At 51.4% G+C, this 19,604-nt stretch overlaps 1 protein-coding gene across 10 annotated transcripts in view; it reads right to left on the bottom strand.

The window, feature by feature from the left end:
• Positions 1-19,604, bottom strand: part of huwe1 (HECT, UBA and WWE domain containing E3 ubiquitin protein ligase 1) — a 283,531-nt gene that overhangs the window by 64,494 nt on the left and 199,433 nt on the right. For 9 of the 10 annotated variants that reach the window (XM_069929120.1, XM_069929126.1, XM_069929127.1 and 6 more), the window contains 8 exons: positions 18,407-18,589; positions 16,681-16,853; positions 15,001-15,140; positions 12,631-12,706; positions 10,720-10,818; positions 8,587-8,714; positions 3,314-3,479; positions 681-909 (listed from right to left, as the gene is read on the bottom strand). In XM_069929120.1, the coding sequence (XP_069785221.1) occupies positions 681-909; positions 3,314-3,479; positions 8,587-8,714; positions 10,720-10,818; positions 12,631-12,706; positions 15,001-15,140; positions 16,681-16,853; positions 18,407-18,589 (1,194 nt within the window). The remainder of the gene's footprint in view (positions 1-680; positions 910-3,313; positions 3,480-8,586; positions 8,715-10,719; positions 10,819-12,630; positions 12,707-15,000; positions 15,141-16,680; positions 16,854-18,406; positions 18,590-19,604) is intronic. The other variant, XM_069929125.1, reaches the window with a different exon arrangement.

Here is a 19,604-nt window from a genome sequence, read left to right as displayed (position 1 = left end):
AGATGGGGGAGGGCAGGAGGGAAAAGATGGGGGGAGGGCAGGAGGGAAAAGATGGGGGGAGGGCAGGAGGGAAAAGATGGGGGGAGGGCAGGAGGGAAAAGATGGTGGGTGGCAGGAGGGAAAAGATGGTGGGTGGCAGGAGGGAAAAGATGGGGAGGGCAGGAGGGAAAAGATTGGGGGAGAGCAGGAGGGAAAAGATTGGGGGAGAGCAGGAGGGAAAAGATGGGGGAGGGCAGGAGGGAAAAGATGGGGAGGGCAGGAGGGAAAAGATGGGGAGGGCAGGAGGGAGAAGAGGAGTGAGGGGAGGGCAGGAGGGGGAAGGGAGAGGGCAGGAGGGAGAAGAGGGAGAGGGCAGGAGGGAGAAGAGGGGAGGGAGGGAGAAGGGAGAGGGCAGAGAGAGAAGGGGAGAGGAGGGAGGAAGGGAGGGAGGGAGAGGAGGGAAGGGAAAGAAGACTGAGGAAGGGAGAAGCGGGGAGGGAGAGAAGAGAGGAAGAGGGAGGAGGAGTGGGGAACAGGGGCTGAAGGGTCAGTGGGGAAATGAGCAGCAAGCCGAGGGAGGGAGCGGGAGCTGAGGAGAAGAGCAGAGGCTTGGCGGGGGTGAGGGGTGAGTGAGTGGGAACAGGGCAGCAAGAGTATGCGACAAGCTTACCTCCTTCCCCCCCGCGGATCCAAGACCTTACCGTTGCAGGATGAGCGGTGGGTTGGGCTGCCGGTTGCCAGGGTAGTGCACATGGATGGTGTGGCCAGTGTTGGCTGCAAACGGCCGGATGGCCCGTTGGCTACGCCCGATGCCCTGAGTCAGCCGGGTGGTGGAGGAGCCTGTGCCAAGGGTCAGGGCGCTGTGGTCCGCATGCCGTACCATGAGCGGGTGTGTGGCGGGGATGTTGCCTGGGGCTGGGGGGATGTCGGCTGGGGGTGGGGGGGGGTGGGGAAGAGAGAGAGAGGTGGGGGGAAGGGGGGGGAAGAGAGAGAGAGGTGGGGGGAAGGGAGGGAGGGAGAGAGAGAGAGTTAGTGTGGAGACCATGACCCACCCAGGCATGGCATTCACTCCAATGCCTTCATGGACACTTCGAACACTATTTCGGCCCTTCTATTCTGTGCTGACTTATTATTCTGCCTCATCCCACTTATCATACCCCTCCGAACCAAATACCTGTCCAAAATTTTCTTAAATGTCAAAATTAAGCCTGCATTCAACTCGTTCCACACTCCCACAACTCTCTGTGTGAACAAGTTCCCCCTAAACCTTTCCCCTTTCACTCTTAACTCACATCCTTTGGTTAGTAAAAACAAAATGCTGCAGAAACTCAGCAATTCAACCACGGTGTCTAGAGGTTTTACTTCCTCTGGTTTGTACCTTACCTGCCCTCAGTGGAAAAAGCCGATCTAAATTTACTCTGTCTGTCCCCATCGTAATTTTAAACGCCTCGATCAAATCTCCCCTCATTCTTCTACGCTCCAGGGAATAAAGTCTGAACCTGTTTAACCTTTCCCTGTGACTCAGTTCCTGAAGTCTGGGCAACATCTCAGTAAATCTTCTCTGGTCTCTTTCTATCTTATTGATATCTTTCCTGTAGTTCGGTGACCAAAACTGCACACAATTCTCCAAATTTGGCCTCACCAATGTCTTGAACAAGTTTACCATCACATCCCAACTCCACAGAACACTACAGTGCAGAAAACAGGCTCTTTCGCCCTTCTAGTCTATGCCAAACTATTATTCTGCCCAGTTCCACTGACCTGCACCCAGTCCATATCCCTCCATACCTCTCCCATCCATGAACCTTAACCAATATCCTCCGGTTTGCATCTTCTATGCTCCAGGGAACAAAGTCCTAACTTGTTCAACATATCCCTGAGAATGGTGGCGGGGGGGCTTGGCGGAGGCAGAAAGAAGCCCCCTTCTGCACCACATTCACAGAATGACTCCAGACACTGAGCTCTTCCTAATGCCCCCCCTCCACTTCCTGAAGACCGGCCGGGGGGGGGGGGGGGGGGGGGGGGAGGGTTTGTAGGGGATGCAGAACAAATCCCCCTCTGTGATCACTATGCTCATCCCGATGCCCCTCCCCGGACACTTCTTGAGGACGGGGATGGGGGGGGAGGGGTTGTGGGAGATGTCGAACGAAGCTGCCTCTGTACTGCCCCACAGAATGAAGCAGCATGGGAGCAAGATGACCATCTCCAGGAGGCGGTAGAGACACGTGTGTGCTGATTCAGCTACTCGATCCATCTCCCTGCCAAATCCTTCCTGTGCAAATAATGGTCCGAATGTACCCGCCTTTGTTTGAATCGCATCAACAGATGACATGTGCTTGCAGACCGTGGTTTCAGCTGTGGAAAGTTTGAAGGAGATGCACGGGGCAAATTATTTTACCTTTCACAGAGAATGGCGGGTGCCGGAACGGACTGCTAGGGACAGCGGTGGAAACAGGTGCAACAGTCACGTCAATGAGACTTCTGTACAGATGTGGACGTGCAGGGAGGGGGCACAGCTGCGTTTTAATACAAACTGGGGGCCAAGGGAACCTGCTCCTGTGCTCTGCTCCTAACCCCAGGCCAGGCACGGGAAGGAGGAAATGAAACACTGTGAATGTCGTTCAGACCGCGATACCTTGCAGAAGGGCTCAGGACCGGAACGTCAGTAATACATCTTTACCTCCTGTGGACCTGCTGAGTTCCTCCAGTATTTCTGTGTGTTTACAGGCACTGAAATGAAACGTGGCATCTTCTCTGAACACGATTCACTGCCCATCCTTGTGAAATTCAACCTGCTTCTCCCACCACCAGGCCAGAGTCTGGTAAATGTCAATTCTAACATTTACAAAAATGGTTCAGAGCACAATGGTCCAGGTGCAGGTCAGTGGAACTAAGCAGAATGAAAGTGTGGCACAGATTATTTTCTATGCCATAGTGTTCTACAGTAGGATGGAGGCTTCTGCTTGACGGTAGAGAGTCAGGGATTGACCCATGACACCGTTCATGCAGAGTGAACAGTGACTCTGTCAGATCATGGTGGATTTGAGCTGAGCTTGAGCTGAGGAAACGAGGGGTTAGCGTGAAATGGAAGTGTGGAAAATGCGAGACAGAGCGGTCCACGTAAAGGCAGAGGTGATGGTTCAAGCACGGGCCCTTCCCTGCACCGGAAAAGGAGTGCGGCCCTCATTCATCCACCACTTATCAAACAGTGGGGTTTCGTTTCGGAGTCCCTCCACATGCTCCTACTGTGTCAGCCCTTGGATCAAGCATGGGATGCCGCCACACCAGTTTCTTCGGTCGAGAGTCCCCCACCCACCCTAAGCCAAGGTCCTACCTGCCGTGGAGAACATGTTGTCGAACTCGATGATCAGGTCGTCCTCACGGTCAAAGCGGACGAGTGACTCGTCGATGTCTGGATAGTCCTCATCCAGCTCCATCTCCGACCCCTCCTCATCCTCGTCATCCTCATCTCCCTCCTCTTCCTCTCCTTCCTCATCGTCCTGCGAAGGCAAGAGGGTGGCAGCCCAGTGAAGCACTCAGTTTCAAAATTCTCTTATTGTCAATTTAATGCAGACAAGTGTGAGGTGCTGCATTTTGGAAGGACAAACCAAGAAAGAACGTACACGGTGAATGGTCAGGCACTGAGGAGTACGGGAGGACAGAGGGACCTGGGAACACAGAATTAATTCCTTTAAAGTGGCATCACAGGTGGATAAGGTTATATAGAGAGCTTTTGGCATCTTGGCCTTCATAAATCAAAGTATTAAGTACAGAAGTTGGGATATGATGGTAAAGTTGTACAAGACATCGGTGAGGCCAAATTTGGAGAATTGTTTGCAGTTTTAGTCACCGAACTACAGGAAAGATATCAATAAGATAGAAAGAGTGCAGAGAAGAATTACAAGGATGCTACCCGGACTTCAGGAACTGAGTTACAGGGCAAGGTTAAACAGGTTCAGACTTTATTCCCTGGAACATAGAAGAATTAGGGAAGATTTGATCGAGGTATTTAAAATTATGAGGGGGACAAAGTAAATTTAGGTCGACTTTTCCCACTGAGGACATGGGTTAAGAGCGAAAGGGGAAAAGTTTAGGGGGAACTTCTTCACACAGAGTGATGAGAGTGTGGGACGAGCTGAGGTGGTAAATGCGGGCTCAATTTTAACATAGACTAGAAGGGCTGAGGTGGCCTGTTTCTGTGCTGTAATTGTTCTCTAAAACAGGTGAAATATTACACAAAATCTCCTTTAGTCCACCGTAAAGGATGATGAACACAGCATTGACATTACAGAGAACTTGCTGACACAAGGACACAATTGGCTGCTTGAAGTTCTGGAGTTTAGATATTTCAAGAGGAATAGGGAAGGAATGGAGGAAATGGCATTGGAAAGGGATAATATCACAGCTGTAGATAGGTAGATATGTGGGGGGATCTAGCGGAATTGTTTGAGTGAACCGGCGTGGACTTGAAGGGCCAAGATGGCCTGTTTCCATGCCATAAACTGTTATATAATTATATATGGTAAGGCAGACGAAGATTATCCATTAGCAAAAATTGTCTAATACTCCTTACAGTCAGATACAGAGAAGCAAATGAGAGTCCCTTCAGAGACATGAGTATCCATGTATTTGCCTCTAGCGCTCCCGAAGCCACAACACGATCTCCAGATCAGAACCTCCGACACAATCAGGAACGAGCCCCTCCCACCCAAGGCACCCTCTCACATCCCGGCTGATACCTGGTACCCCCTCAGCCAGTCTCCAGCAGTCGGAGCCTGTTGTAAATCCTTTGACCTCGCTGGTCCACTACCGTGTTAACGGTCCTGAAGGGATGTCTCCTCTGCTTCTCCTTCTCAAACGAAGTATTCTCCCCATTTTCTGGTGCCCATGCTCCAGACCGCTGCTCCCCACCCCGGAGTCCGTGACCCTTCGTGGTCTGCTGTCAGCACAGGTGTCTGCAACTCCCGCAGTTGCAGGATAAACCACCATCAACGTTTAAAGTCTGTGCTGAGCTGCCCATAGTTGGACTGGGCAGTAGGACCCTATGGAGCAGCGCTGGGTCTCCACTCCCCCGGGTCTGCACCAGCAGCAGCGCTACCGTTACAGCTGCTCCACCATTTGGCCCAGGGGAGGGCAGGAGCGAGTCAAGGATCCCCCACTGGTCCTGCAGGGTGTCGCCCTCAACTCCAAGCCTTCCAACACACAGGATGTGCACCTCCACGGAGGAGGAAGGTAAACACCCAGGTTGGGTAATGTGCCAAGGGTTGGAAAGACAAGAGCAGAAGGTGGGGGGGGGGAGAGAATATAAAATGGGAACTGGCAGTCTCAATGAAATCCTCACCACCCTCATTCTCGGATGCACACCTCGAAGTGCCATGACTCCCTGGGTTCTGCTTGGGGAGCTCAGCTGGGGTTTCAGGCCATGTCAGTGGGATTGACGTTTCATAGAACATAGCAGCACAGTACAGGCCCTTGATGTTGTTTCAACTAATGTATACTACCCCCAAAAAAAACCTAAACCCTTCCTACCCCGTAACACTCAATTTTTATTCTATCCACGTGTCTAAGAAGTCTCTTAAATGCCCCTATTGTTCCAGCTTCCACGGCAATGCATTCCAGGCCCACACATCTCTCTGAGTTAAAAAAAATATCCCTGAACATTCCTCCCTTCACTTTGTCCAGACGTCCTCGTGTTTGCTGATCCTGCCCTGGGAAACAGATGCTGGCTGACCACCTTATCTATGGCTCTCAGAATCTTGTAGAACTCTATCAAGTCTCCTCTCACCCTTCAACACTCCTAAGAGAAAGTCTCAGCTCTGCTGACCTTGCATCATAAAGATTTATTTTCCAATCCAGGCAACATCCTGGTCAGTCTCCTCTCCACAGCCTCCACGTCCTTCCTGTAATGAGCTGACCAGAACTGAACACAATCCTCCAAGTGGGGTCTCACCAGAGATTTATAGACCTCTCGACTCCTGAACTCCATCGCCCAACTAATGAAGCCTAGTGTCCCATAGGCCTTCTCAACTGTCCTATCAACCTGCATGGCGATTTTGAGAGATTGATGGATTTGGAACCCAAGGTTTCTCTGTTCCTCCACACTAGAGCCCTTCCTTAGGGCTTGGCGGCACAGGCAGCCAACTTGGCAATGAACTTGAAGGTGTACTCAAGTGCAAGGCAAGTCCTCTTCATCCCGTGGAAGCTGATCAACCTGCTGAGCTGTCCAGCAGTCTCCAGCGTCCTGCCAATACCACAGGCATGTTTATTGCATACAATGGTGAACACTTATTATTGTTCCCTTCCTTTTAGATTAATTTTTTCCTCCCTTTATGGCGCCTGGATCAGCCATTTTTCTGGCTGTGACCTCCTGAGACTCTGCTCAGAGTGTACTTCTCCCCTACCGACTACATAAAAAGGTTTATGTAACGTGAGGTGAAAGGAAAACAAGACTGTGGCCCCCCCAGGAAGGCAACGGGCCCCGGATAAGAATGGCTGGTCTAGAGAACTCTTAATTGTGTGCATCTTACATTCCCGTTAAATGCTCCTCGTATGAAGACCCTTTAATTCCTGGAATCATCCTTGTGAACCTCCTCCAAAGTCTTTAAAATGTCAGGACATCCTTTCTTGAAAGAGGAGCCCAAAACTGCTCACAAGTGAGGCCTTATAAAGCCTCAACATCACAACCCTGCTCTTGTATTCTATTCCTCTTGAAATTAATGCCAGAGATGCCCTCCCATTCAGGGTTGCACCCTCTTGACCTGGACTCTCCCACCGTGGGAAACAACTTTTCTACATCTACTCTGTCCAAGCCTTTCAACATTCAAAACACTTCAATGAGATTCCCGCCCCCTCATTCTCCTAAATTTTAGCAAGTACATGGCAAAAGCCATCAATCTGTATGATAATCCTTTCATTCCCAGAATCATTCTTGTGAATCTCCTCTGAACCCTCTCCAATGTCAGTACATCCTTTCTTCAACAAGAAGTCCCAAGCATCCACACGATCAACGTCTCTCATCTCGTACACCTCTATCAGGTCATCTCCTCACCCAGCAGATCTCCCAGGAAAAAAGACCAAGTTCACTCAGCCTCAAAGGCGTGGTCTCCAATCCAGACAGCATCCTTGTAAATCTCCTCTGCACCATCTCCAAAGCATTCACATTCCTTTTGTGACCAGAAGTGCACACAATATTCCAAGTGGGGTCTTACCAAGGTCTTGTGTAGCTTTTGTACCTTGTTCCACACACCCACCACTTTCTGTGTGAACAAGACGCCCCTCAGCCTCCCTTTAAACCTTTCCCCCCTCACCTAAAACCTATGCCCTCTAGTTTTAGACGTTCCTACCTTGGGAGGATAGGGGAGAGAATAAAGACTGACCATATCAATGCCCCTGATAGTTTTGTAAACCTCTATACATAACAGTACAGGCCATTCAGCCCTTGATATTGTGCCGACCCATATATTCCTTAAAAAAAAGTACTAAACCCTCCCTACCCTATAACCCTTTATTTTCCTTTCATCCATGAGCCGGTCTAGGAGTCTCTTAAATGCCCCTATTGTTCCAGCCTCCACCACCAACGCCGACCGTCGAGGCATTCCAGGCCCCCACAACTCCCTGTGTAAACAAAGCTCACCCTTAAAAACTTCCCTCCCTTCACTTTGTCCAGACGTCCTCTGGTATTTGCTGATCCTGTCTTAGGAAACAGGCACTGACCATCTACCCTCTCTCTGCCTCTCAGAATAGAAAGGTCCCAGCTCTACTGACTTTGCCTCATAAGACTTGTTTCCCAATCCGGGCGACATCCTAGTCATTCTCCTCTGCCCCCTCTCCACAGCTGTGGGAAGAGGTAGCTGGGGCAGTAGCTATGATCTTTGAGTCCTCTCTAGCTGCAGCGTAGGCACCGGAGGATTGGAGAATGGTAAATGTAGTCCCTTGGTTTCAAAAAAGGTAATCAGGAGAATCCTGGGAATTATAGAGTGGTGAGTTTCACATCAGTGGGGTGCAAACTAATGGAGAGGATTCTTAAGGACAGGATCTATGAGCATTTGGAGAAGTAGAGTCTACTCAAAGATAATCAGCATGGCTTTGTGAAGGGAAGGTCATGCTCACAAGCCTAATTGAGTTTATTGAGGAGGTCATAAAAGAAATTGATGAGGGGAGGGTGATAGATGTGGATAACATGGATTTTAGCAAGGCATTTGACAAGGTTGCCCTGGGCTCCCTTTGCTTCAAGGAGGAAAAAGCAGAGACAGGAAGAGCTGGGGCTTCACTCTAGCCTTTCTCCAGTCCAAGCCAAGACGTGGGAAATCTTACCTGCACCCTTTCCACGCACAGTGACACCCTTCCTGTGGCTGAGTGACCACAAGTGTAACACAAGATCCCAACTCCCGCACCCAGTGCCCCAACCGATGAAGCTTCTCTGGTGCCCTGTCCACCCCGTGGCTGCTGGATCCAGATTCCGGGACACCAGCAGTTGGTGAGGGTGACCCCAGGTCAGCAAGGGTGGATGGTGTGCGCTGGATGGGGGGGGGGGGGGGGGGGGGGAGGCGAGAGAAAGGGAAGAACAAGCCCCGAGGTACGTCCCCAGTGCCTCTCTCACCCCCTCACCTGATCGTCTTCATCTTCCTCCTCCTCCTCGTCCTCATCCTGGCTGTCATCGTCGTCTTCGTTGCTCCCACTACTGTCTTCCTCCTGCGTGTGCTCCTCGTCATCAGGATCCAGGATATTCATGGAATCTGCACGGAAGGCAAACCAGGTGAACCCGGGCAGAGCGGGCTTCACGCAAAAGGCCACAACCCCCACCCTCCGAGAAAGTCAACTTGCCAATCACTGACATCTCAAGTGAGAACCTTCTTAATGGGCAACCGTTCCTTCAAACAGCTGAAAGTGTTTTCTCGACAGCTGACGAGAAAGGGAGCGGTGCATGCAGCGACAGGATCCCATGCAGCTTATGCTCCTTCAGTGGGAGAGGCACCAAGCCCCTGGGAGGGATTCTCCTGCTCCTCTTCCAAAGGCAGGATCTACGGCGTCCCGCTCCACAGTTTCTCTGGCACTGTGCCTGCATTGTTCTCTGGCACACACATCGATGACACGCAACTCCAAGTCGCGTCGTTGCAGGGAGAGGGTCAGGTGCTAAGGGTGGCTATGCCAGTGCTTCTCAAGGGCCCGAATTGACTTCTCCCTGGGCGGGATTCCACCTATCAGGAGCGGGAGCAGGTATGCATCTCCAGGACGGTCCGGGTGAGCTGGTGGTGGGAGGTAACAGCCGAGACGGCTGACCACTTCTTCTGCCAGTTGGTCTGCTCTATGTCAGCACATGACATGGTACCTGCTCGTTTGATCCCAACAAACCTTGGCTTCATGGTGGCAGCTGAAGCTGACAAAGGGAATGCTGGGAACACCACAGTGAAAAGGTCTCGAAGTGAAGTGCCTTGAATGTCACACCCACGTACACTGGAATCTGGACTAGCAGGCAATCTCGGCTCTGACGTGGTGAAGGTGTAAGGTCCTTGGTGAAGTGATGATGCTCATGGCCCGGGGACATTGTCCACCCGTCTCCAGTGAAGGAGGGCATTGGGCCAATGGTCCACTCTGGTGCTGAAGGAAACATTATCGACCCCACGTGGTCCATCTGCTTGTCCCCAATGGCTCTGAACACGCCTCTCTCTCTCAAGTGATGGTCTGACCGATCTCGATCCTGGCGAGTCCTCTGGTCTCCGATACTAGTGACAGAACAACCTAGACACCGAGCAGCTCCCACTATCCCTAAGCAAATGCAGAGAGATCTCAGCCTCCAATATTCAAATGGGGTTGTGTGGAGCAAAGGGATCTGTCCCATCTTCTTCCCCTCCTCCATTCATCAGCTCGCAGTTCCAACACCCACCCAGACCACTGATAGCCACCGAACTCCCAGCCTCCCTGCAGAAGGCCTCTCGTGGAGCCTCCCCGCGGAAGGTCTCTCAGGTGGAGCCACTCCGCAGACAAGCCTGCCACACGCCTCTGCTGCTTGCTGTTGGCCATGCTGTTCCACAGGTCCCCTTGAATCCGATCCCGTGCCATAGAGGCCAAAGGGAGGTGCATGTGGGCGGCCCTCCCTTTATAATGCCGTCACCACTGACACGGACGGGACAAAAGCAAATGGGGATCATTGACTTGTGGGGGCGGTTTCCGTGCTGCATTGCACTCCGACAACAGCGGCAGAGAAGACAAGCTGCTGGAATGAACCCGGTTCCATCACCAATCCCCTCCACCTCCCCATCATCCCCAGCACTCCAACAGACCCCAAACACTGGCTCTCACGCCCATCGATGGAACCACAGGGCCAACAGCGAAAACTGGGTGCTTGTGAGGAAGTCCCTCTCATTGACGAAAGCCTTCCCGTCCGCTGCTTACTAAAGAGGGGAGGGGTGGGGGGTGAGGGGAGAAGGGCAGATGGATGGAGCAACTACTGGGAGGAACGGGGAGGGGGGTAAGACTGCCGGGTGGAGAGGTGGGAAGGTATTAGAACTGGTTGGGATGGGGAGAGAGGGGAAGAGAGGGAGATGAGACTGTTCTATGGAGAGGGAATGGAGATGGGAAATGATCAGACACTCGCCCCCTTCAATTTCCCAAGGTTTCGAGCACTGCCCACTTCTTTGCCTGCTGCACATAGAAAACTTTTCAAAAAAAAAACTCAGGTGGGAAAAGAGGGCTCTCCTTCTGCACAACAGCAAAGACGGTTGGTTCGTTTTCTTGTTGTACCTTCTCGGTTGGCCTGCAGAGTGGGCGCCTGACTGAGATTTGAGGGAGCCTCATCCATCAACACATCCTCCTGGGACTCATCCTCAGTACTCCTGCAAGCTGTGGCACCGGAGGGAGGAAATAAAAATACAAGACGTGAATGCAAGGCCGCGGCAGCGCATTCGACACTGCCCACGATCGCCTCCGGGACCACTCCGGAGCTCGAGGGCTCGGGCTGGGAGCATGCACTTGTGGGGGGGGGGGGGGGATGGGGGGGAGGGGGGGGCGGGTCAATAAGACTCTCTCGCCATCGCAGAGCTTTGAATTTTAATTTCAGAGATATTTCACTGGGTATTGGGGAAGGGGGGTGGTGGGTGCGGGAATGAGATCAGTAGAGAGGTCATGTTGCAGCTCTACAAATCTCTGGTGAGACCGCACGCAGGATTGCGTTCAGTTCTGGTCACCTCATTACAGGAAGGACGTGGAAGCTCTGGAGAGGGTGCAGAGTAGATTGACTGGGATGTTGTCTGGATTGGAAAATAAATCTTTATGAGGCAAGGTGAGTAGAGCTGGGACTTTTCTCTTTGGAGCAGAGAAGGAGACTTGGTAGAGGTCAACAAGATTCTGAGAGGCTTAGATAGGGTGGACGGCCAATTTCTGTTTGCCAGGGCAGGGTCAGCAAACACCAGAGAACATCTGTACAAAGTGAAGGGAGGGAAGTTTAGGGGTAAGCTTTTGACACAGAGAGTAGTGGGGGCTTGGAATTCCTTGCAGGGGTGGTAGTGGACACTGGATCATTAGGGGCATTAAGACTCTTAAGACACATGGATGGAAGAAAAATAGAGGGTTACAGGGTAGGGAGGGAGGGCCGAATGGCCTGTACTGTGCTCTAGTGTTCTATGTCATGTGCACTGGAGCTGGGCATCCCTCGCTGGTCAGTGTGGGGAGGTTCCAGAGTTCTCGTAAGGAAGAAGGGGCTCAGCAGTGGGGTGGATTTAAAGTCTCCTTGCAAGGTTGCTAGGTGCTGGCCCAGAGGCAGCTTGGAGAGGCAAACGGTTAGTCTCCCTTTGGTTCCTGGCAATGCCTGTTCCAAGCAGTAGTCCGGGGAGGTGGTACAGGTGGGAGTGTCTAGCCGCAGTGGGTAGAAGCTGCTTGAGGGCCGGGGAAAATCCACTGTGAGTCGCCAGAAAGCTTGCCGCAGTCAAGGTTGGGATGGGGGGATTCTGGTGGGGAGGGTGGAACAAAGGAGGAAGGGAACAAGCCAGGAACTCCCAGTTTCGCCGTTGTGCCGAGGGGAGCAAGTTCCTGTGGCAAGACTGGAGGAATAGGGAAGATCAGACAAAACGGTAAAGAGGTGGGGTTGGGGGGGGGGGGGGGGTGGGGAAGGAAGGAAAGTGAAGATGCCTTCCAACTCACAGCAGTAAACCATGTAGGCTCTTGTTCACCTTCCTGCGGCAACGTTGGTTGTTCAACGGTGTGGCATCACCTCCCCTTGGCTTCATCAACCCCTACCGAGTGTAGCATTTGCCCTGCCCTTCTACCATTTTTGGTATCGTGTTCCCAAGGCCACAGCACCCCCCCTTTCCTGCTCCGTGACTGGTCCCCTTCAACTTTGGCACCAGAGTCACAAGCTGGCAGCAAAGCCTTCAATTACCCTACCCCACTCTGGCTCTCCCTGGTGCTCAACCCCCCCCTCCCCCACCTACCGCCCCACCACCTCGAAAGTGAATGTAGCAATTGCGCCGCAAGCCACCAGCCTGAGAGGGAGGCGCCACAGCGTTCCTGCCCTCACCCTCTGTCGGTTCCCACTCTGGATGCTGCACAAATGACAGCCCAACAGATGTGTTCATTCCGAAATTCTGCAGTTTCCTGCCCACTTTCCCTCAGCCGGTCAGGAAAAGGAAGGCCGGGACCCTGCCTGGGGGGCCTTACCGATGATGGTGCTGCTCACGGTGTCTACGTCCCTCTCCAGCAACTCGTCGATCAGGTCCTCCAGCTCATTCTCCACCTGGAAAAGAGCAGCGAGAGGCACCTCAGGCTCAGCAGGCAGGCCAGATGCTGTTTTCCCATGCTCACACCAGGATTCGTCCATTCATAACGTGACCCACCCATCCCACGGAAGCAGCAACGAGTAGAGAACGTGGGAGTTTGGAGCCAGCAATCACATTCCTGCCCTGAACAATCTCTCCGAAAATAATTTAGACCCTTTGTGATGTCTGTCACCAAGACTATTTAAAAATTTCGCCCCAATTTCACTTGAATTATATTTTCTAAGCTGCTGCAGAGGAATTCGATCTGTCTTGGAATGAGAGATCCGCAACCCTACCCGCGCAGAAAGGCGATAATGCCTCTCCCTGTCTCACTTGTGTGCTCTGGCCTGCTGGGGCATGGCCCGCTTGACGTCGTGGTTAGCACAACTCAGTGCCAGCAACTGAGGTTCAAATCAGTGTCAGTAGTGTGTACGTTCTCCCCATGTCTGCTGTCTGCGTGGGTCTCCCCTGGGGCTCAGGTTTCCTCCCACCCTCCAAAACCTACTGGGTTGTAGGTCAACAGGGTGTAATTGGGCAGAACGGACTTGAGGGACAAAAGGGCCAGTTACCACACTGTAGGTCTCAATTTAAATTTAAAATTAAAAAGATAATTAAGTTTCAGAAAGGAACCCGGAGAAGCAGCCAATCTCCCCAACACTTGCTGCTTCAGGCCCACACTGACTTGCTTCTCTCTCTCTCTCTCAAAGGAACTCCTCACACTAACCATCTAACACTCGAGGGAAGGCAGCAGGCAGATACCTTCCTTTCTCAACAACATTCACTTATTTGTACAGATGAAATAATTGTCCTGCATATCATCGGAGAGATTGGGCGCAGATTGGGAGATCATTTCGCTAAGCACCTTCGCTCCGTCCGCACCAGTGACAGGGACCTCCCAGTAGCCAACCATTTCAACTCTGCGTCACACTCCCATACACCATGCCCTTATGTATTGTCCCATTAAGACAACCCACAGATTGGAGGAACTCCACTTGATTTTCTGTCTGGGCACTCTCCAATCGGATGGCATTAATATTGACTTTTCTGGATTCTGCTCTCCTCTTCCCCCTTCCCTCCTTCTCCTCCCTCCCTCTCCCTTCACCTTGCCAACCCTCGCCCCCTTGATCTCTGCTGTTCCCCCCCTCCCTTCTACTTTGCGACCACATCTGCCCCCAACTCTTTTGTTCGGACGCCTACCAACATTTTTCCAAACCTTGATGAAGGGCTCAAGCTTGAAACATCAGTGATGTATTTATTTTACCTTTGCTACATAAAGGGCACTGTTTGACTGGCTAAGTTTCTCCAGCTTTCAGCATTTTTACTTCAACTGCAGTGTCCAGATTTTCATGTTTTACCACTTGTCCTGCGTATGTATTGTTTGTCTGCATGTGTGTTATGTTTGGGGGTGTGTCTGCCTATTTTTCACCGAGGACCAGAGAACACTGTTGCTTCAGGTTATACTTGTGCAATCAAACAACAATTAACTTGACTTGTCTCTGAAGGGTTACTTACTGGATGTGTTAACTGGTACTGCTAGCGCTGGGGGTGGAGGGAGAGTCACAGGTCAAGGATTATCCTCTGCAGCTCAAACCTGTGTGTTACGCCTGCCAATCACCCTCCTCTTCCGAGGTGCAGCCCTGACTCATTGGCCCACGACCGTCACCGCCAGTGCGGGGCGTAACGTTGGGGACAGGCCGCTGCAAATCTAAATCAGGCTCCACTGGGGGTGACTGGACTCCTTTCTTCCCTTAAACCCAGGAGCGCCCACTGGATTGGGGGGGGGATTTCATCCCCGACCACCCCAACCAGGAATCAGAGCCAGGATTCGAGAGGGTGCTGGGGGGCGCAAGGAGAGATCCCCAAAAAAGACTCGGGTGCTGAGGGGATCCTGACCGTGTTGTAGGTTTGGATCCGGAGGCCGCTGTCAATGGTTTCAACAGGCGCATGTGTGGCAATTCTAATGGTTACACTATGTTTGCCTTAAGGCAGGGAAAATTATGGATTTTTGTGATTATTAGATTTTTTCTGTTATTACATGATGATAAAAGAACCCTGTACCCCTCTCCACTGGCCCCACAAACATTCTCCAGAAACACTTGATGTTGTCTGTTCCCAAATCCTATCTCAGCTTTACAAGTAAAGCAGCCCCATTCAGATCGTCCTCACAGCCTCCTGGCACTGCCAGGAAGGATTTGAACAGCTATCCATTCTACTCTTTCCTCTCTCACCAGGCTGACCCCCGCAAGGTCAGGCAAAGTGGGGAGGCAGTTACCTGCATCTCCTGGGCATTCAGCACCTCCGTCTGCCCAGTGATCACCACCGTGTCTGCCTCGGGCTCCCCATCCATGATGTCGCCATCCCCCACTCCGGGGGTCGCATGGCCTTCCTGCGCCTCTGCCTCGCCACTCTCACCTGGTCAATTTGAGGAAAAAGAAGAAAATTTAGAGCTGATGCCAGCCAGGGCCTCTGTGAACGTGCGGCGAGAGAGTGCCTGGGCAGCAGTGGTGAGCTGAAGCGAGCTTTGAGTCTACATCGCCAGCGACGCAGGCTGGTCCGCCCACCACGACACTACCCAGTGCTTTGCCTTCCTCGGAGGCAAAAGGAAGTCCAGCTCGCCGTTTGCGCCCCGCCAAACCAGGGCCACCCACAAATTGTTCTGTCTGGCCACCCTCCAACCGGATGGCAGTAACATCGACTTCTCCGGTTTTTACTAGCCCACTCCCCGTTCTCCCTCCCTTCCCCATCCCTCCAGCTACCCACCCTCTCCCTTCACAGAGGCATTCCCTGCTGTGCCCTCCCTCCCTTATCCTCCTGCCCAAAACTTCTCAGACTGTATGTTGGTGAGTTTTTCTGGCACATTCGTGCATTGGCCTCTCCCCTAGTACCCAACAGGTCTCAACCATTGTTGACCATGGGCTCGACAATCCCAGCGGCCTCCCTGTCACAGCCCTCCATGCACTCAAATCTATCTTACATACCCACTTCTCCAACCTCTCCCACACTCCGATATCCTCCTCCTCTGCCTGCGGGCTCTGCTGCCAGCCCATTCCCACCCACCCTCCTGCCTAAACCTTCACTCTGTCGGCTACAGTACCACAGAACTCCCATTGGCCGAGGCACTGTGTTTACAGCAGTAACACAGTACAGTGGTCTCTTAGCGTCCACGGCAAAGATGTATTGCCAACATTTCAGGCCTGAGCCTTTCCTTGCTGCTACCCTGAGGAAGGGCTCAGGCCTGAAATGTCAGCAATACATCCTTCCCTCCAATGGACGCTGCAAGATGTGCTGAATTCCTCCAGCAATTCTGCTTCTGCCTCTCAGTGGCCAACCATATCAATTCCACACCCTGCCTCCATTCCAACATGGCCTCACATACCATCAAACAGAGGCCACCCGCAAATTGAAGGAACAACGCTTTGTATTCCTTACAGGCACTCCCCAGTCAGACAGCATTAACATCGACTTCTTCAGTTTCCATTAGGCCACTCCCCTGTCACTGTCTTCCCCATCCCTGTCTCCTTTCCTCCAGCTTCCCTCCACCTTTCCTTCCCTCTCAATTCAGCTAACTCTTCCCCCATCTCTTCTACCCTTAGCTGTTGGCCTGTACTCCTCCCCCTGCCCCTTTCGTCCTATCCTCCTCCCCCTTCTCCTCCCCTGTCCCCTTCCTCCCTCCTCCCCTTCTTCCTCATTCTCCTGCCCCATCCCTACCCTTGACGATGCACCCAGGGTACACTTGATGAATGGGCCTTGGTCTTCCTTAACAATGAGCCCTGGATACCCTTTAGGCTCTAGACATTGCTTGACCTGTGGATTTTCTACAGCGATGTTTGTGTGTGGCCCTTGACCCCTACGCCTGCAGGCCACTCTGTTGAATCCCTGGCTGAAGGCATCACCAGGCAGGCCCACTGTGCCGAATCCAGGAGGGGGGGTGGGGGGGGAGAGCTGCACTCACCGGTGTCCGGAGGGTTGCCGTTGGCATCGCTGCTGGTGATGTTGGTGTCCTGCTCAGACTTGTTCTTGTTCGATGCATTCTTGCTGCCGAAGAGGCTGCTCGGCTGGTTGACAATGCGGGACAAAGTCTCCAGGGGTTTCAGGGCAGCATTCACCGTGTTCGCCATGTTGGGGCTGAAATACAACCATGTATGGTGCAAATCTCTCAGCTTCATTCCAACCAGACGAAACAGCGTTCCTCTGGACCACAGAGGGTGCACACACACACACACACTCTCTCTCTCCCATTCAACTCACTGAGGTCCCAGTTCTAACACTCAGACACATGCACACATCTGCCACATGGCATAAAATAATCACAAAAATAAAAATATAATTCACAATAAACATGCATATCAATTCTGGAATAATTTGCTCCATTTCATTTATAAGGATACAAAATTTATAGGATTTTGCCCGCGGCTACCAGCCTGGAATTTTGATGCTTTGCACATCCTTCCTAGATTTTGTAGATAAGGTGGCGGGGAGACCAGACCCATATCGACATAAGGCAGGACGAGGGAAATGGAGGGTAGCGGGTAGTAGGGCTGACTCACTGCCGCAGACACTGGGTTCAATCCCAACATCTGGGGCAGTCAGTGGTCAGGCCTTCTTCCCACTGAGTCTGGGGAGACAAGCAGGCCCGGAGAAGGGTGGTGAAGGATACCGCAGATGACCGGTGTGGGGTTGAGAGGCCAACCCCGGGAGTGTGTGATGGAATGGTGCGGAGGGAGCTTCATTCTGTGTCTGACCCTGGGAGTGTCTGATTGGACGGTGAGAAAGGAGCTCCACTCTGTGTATGACCCTGGGAGTGTGTGATGGGATGGTGCGGAGGGAGCTTCATTCTGTATCATGTTTCCAATGATGGGAAAATCCAGAGCCCGGGGCCATGGTTTGAGGATAATAGGCAAACCATTTAGGACCGAGATGAGGAGGAATTTCTTTACCCAGAGGGTGGTGAATCTGTGGAATTCATTGCCACAGAGGGCAGTAGAGACAGGTTCATTAAATATATTTCAGAGGGAATTAGATATATTTCTTCAGTATAAGGGTATTAAAGGTTACGGAGAGAAGGCGGGGATGGGGTACTGAACTTTAAGATCAGCCATGATCTCGTTGAATGGCGGAGCAGGCTCGAAGGGTCGAATGACCTACTCGTGCTTCTATCTTCTATGTTTCTATAACCCCGGGAGTGTGTGATGGGATGGTGCGGAGGGAGCTTCACTCTGTATCTGATGATGGGATGGTGCGGAGGGAGCTTCATTCTGTGTCTGATTCGGGAGTGTGTGTGGTGTGTGACGGGATGGTGCAGAGAGAGTTTCACTCTGTGCCTGGCCCCAGGGAGTGTGTGACAGGACAGTGTGAAGGGAGCTTCATTCTGTGTCTGACCCTGAGAATATGTTACGGGACGGTGCAGAGGGAGCTTTACTCTGTGTCTGACCCCGAGTATGTGTGGTGAGATGTTGTGGAGAGAGCTTCGCTCTGTGTCTGACAACCCCCCTCCCTTCTGGCTACACAGCAGTCATGAACATTCGTTTCTAAAGACCTGGGGTTGTGAACCCCCCTGCCCCTCATCTCCCAACACTGCCCCTTCCACTCCCCACCGCCCTTCACCGCCACCGAGGGCAGAGAGGGTAGACGCGAGGTGGAGATGGCAGGCTCGGTCAAGTGAACACAGGCCACAGTACCTTGACAGGTCGAGGCTGTGTGGCACACGGGCCAGGTCATTCACCAGCCCCTTCTTCAGGAAGAGCCGGATGATGTTGTTCATGCCATTGTGCTGCGACTTGACGGCATTGCTGCTGTAGAAGCTTGAAGTCGATGGGCAGGATTCCATGATGGTGCTGATTATGCACATCACCGCCTGCAACCTGTGTGGGGGGAAGACAGGAGGACACGATCAGCACTCGGGACTCCCACCCAAACGAGATGCTGCAGCCGGCACCCAACTGCCAATCACTCGTTTTCGCTGCGGTTCCCAGAGCTCTCAGAGGACAGAGAGCAGTTTCTGTCTTTGCATGATTTCAGATGTATTATCAAAGTACATACACAACATCACATACAACCCTGAGATTCTTTTTCCTGTGACCGTAGTGCAAAAAAAAACTGTACACAGCGTACACATGGAAACAGATAAATAAATTAAAAACAAACTGATTATGCCATACAGAGAGAGTACAAATCAATAAGTGCACAAGTCCTTAAATGAGTCCCTGATTGAGTTTGTTGTTGAGGAGTTTGATGGTGGAGGGGAAGCAGCTGTTCCTGCACCTAGTGGTGCGAGTCTTGTAGCCCCTAGACCTCTTTCCTTTTTTTTAAATTAAACTTTATTTGAAGAATCATTAATAGTAATACAGAATGCATTCCATAAAGAGAATTTTATATGAATATATATATATATTTTAAAAATATTTTAATAAGAAAAAAAAATTAAATTAAATCTCCACCCCCCTCCCAGCCCATCAGCCACTCTCTTAAGGAGAGCTAAAAATATATAAACAGAAACTAAAAGTATATAATAAATAAAAATATATCTAAATGCATCTATTCCAAATATGGTAACTACTTATTCACAAAAAAATAATTGTCATGCAGATTATATGTAATTTTTTCAACAATATAAGCTTTCAATTCATTCTGCCACTGCGTTATATTATTCACTATATTATCTTTCCATGTACTTGCTACACATTTTCAAGCTACAGACAATGCTAAATATATAAATCTAATTTGAAATTTATCCAACCTTAATCCCTTTAAATGAATCATATAACCCATTAAAAAAATAGATGGATCTAATGGTAACTTAAAATTATATAATTTTTTCCAAAATTAACTTAATTTCATCCTAGAATGGATGTACATACACACAACGCCAAACAACAT

This window comes from Narcine bancroftii, chromosome 3, assembly GCF_036971445.1.
Source record: "Narcine bancroftii isolate sNarBan1 chromosome 3, sNarBan1.hap1, whole genome shotgun sequence".
NCBI lineage: Eukaryota > Metazoa > Chordata > Chondrichthyes > Torpediniformes > Narcinidae > Narcine > Narcine bancroftii.
This window is presented reverse-complemented; position numbering and strand designations above follow the sequence as displayed.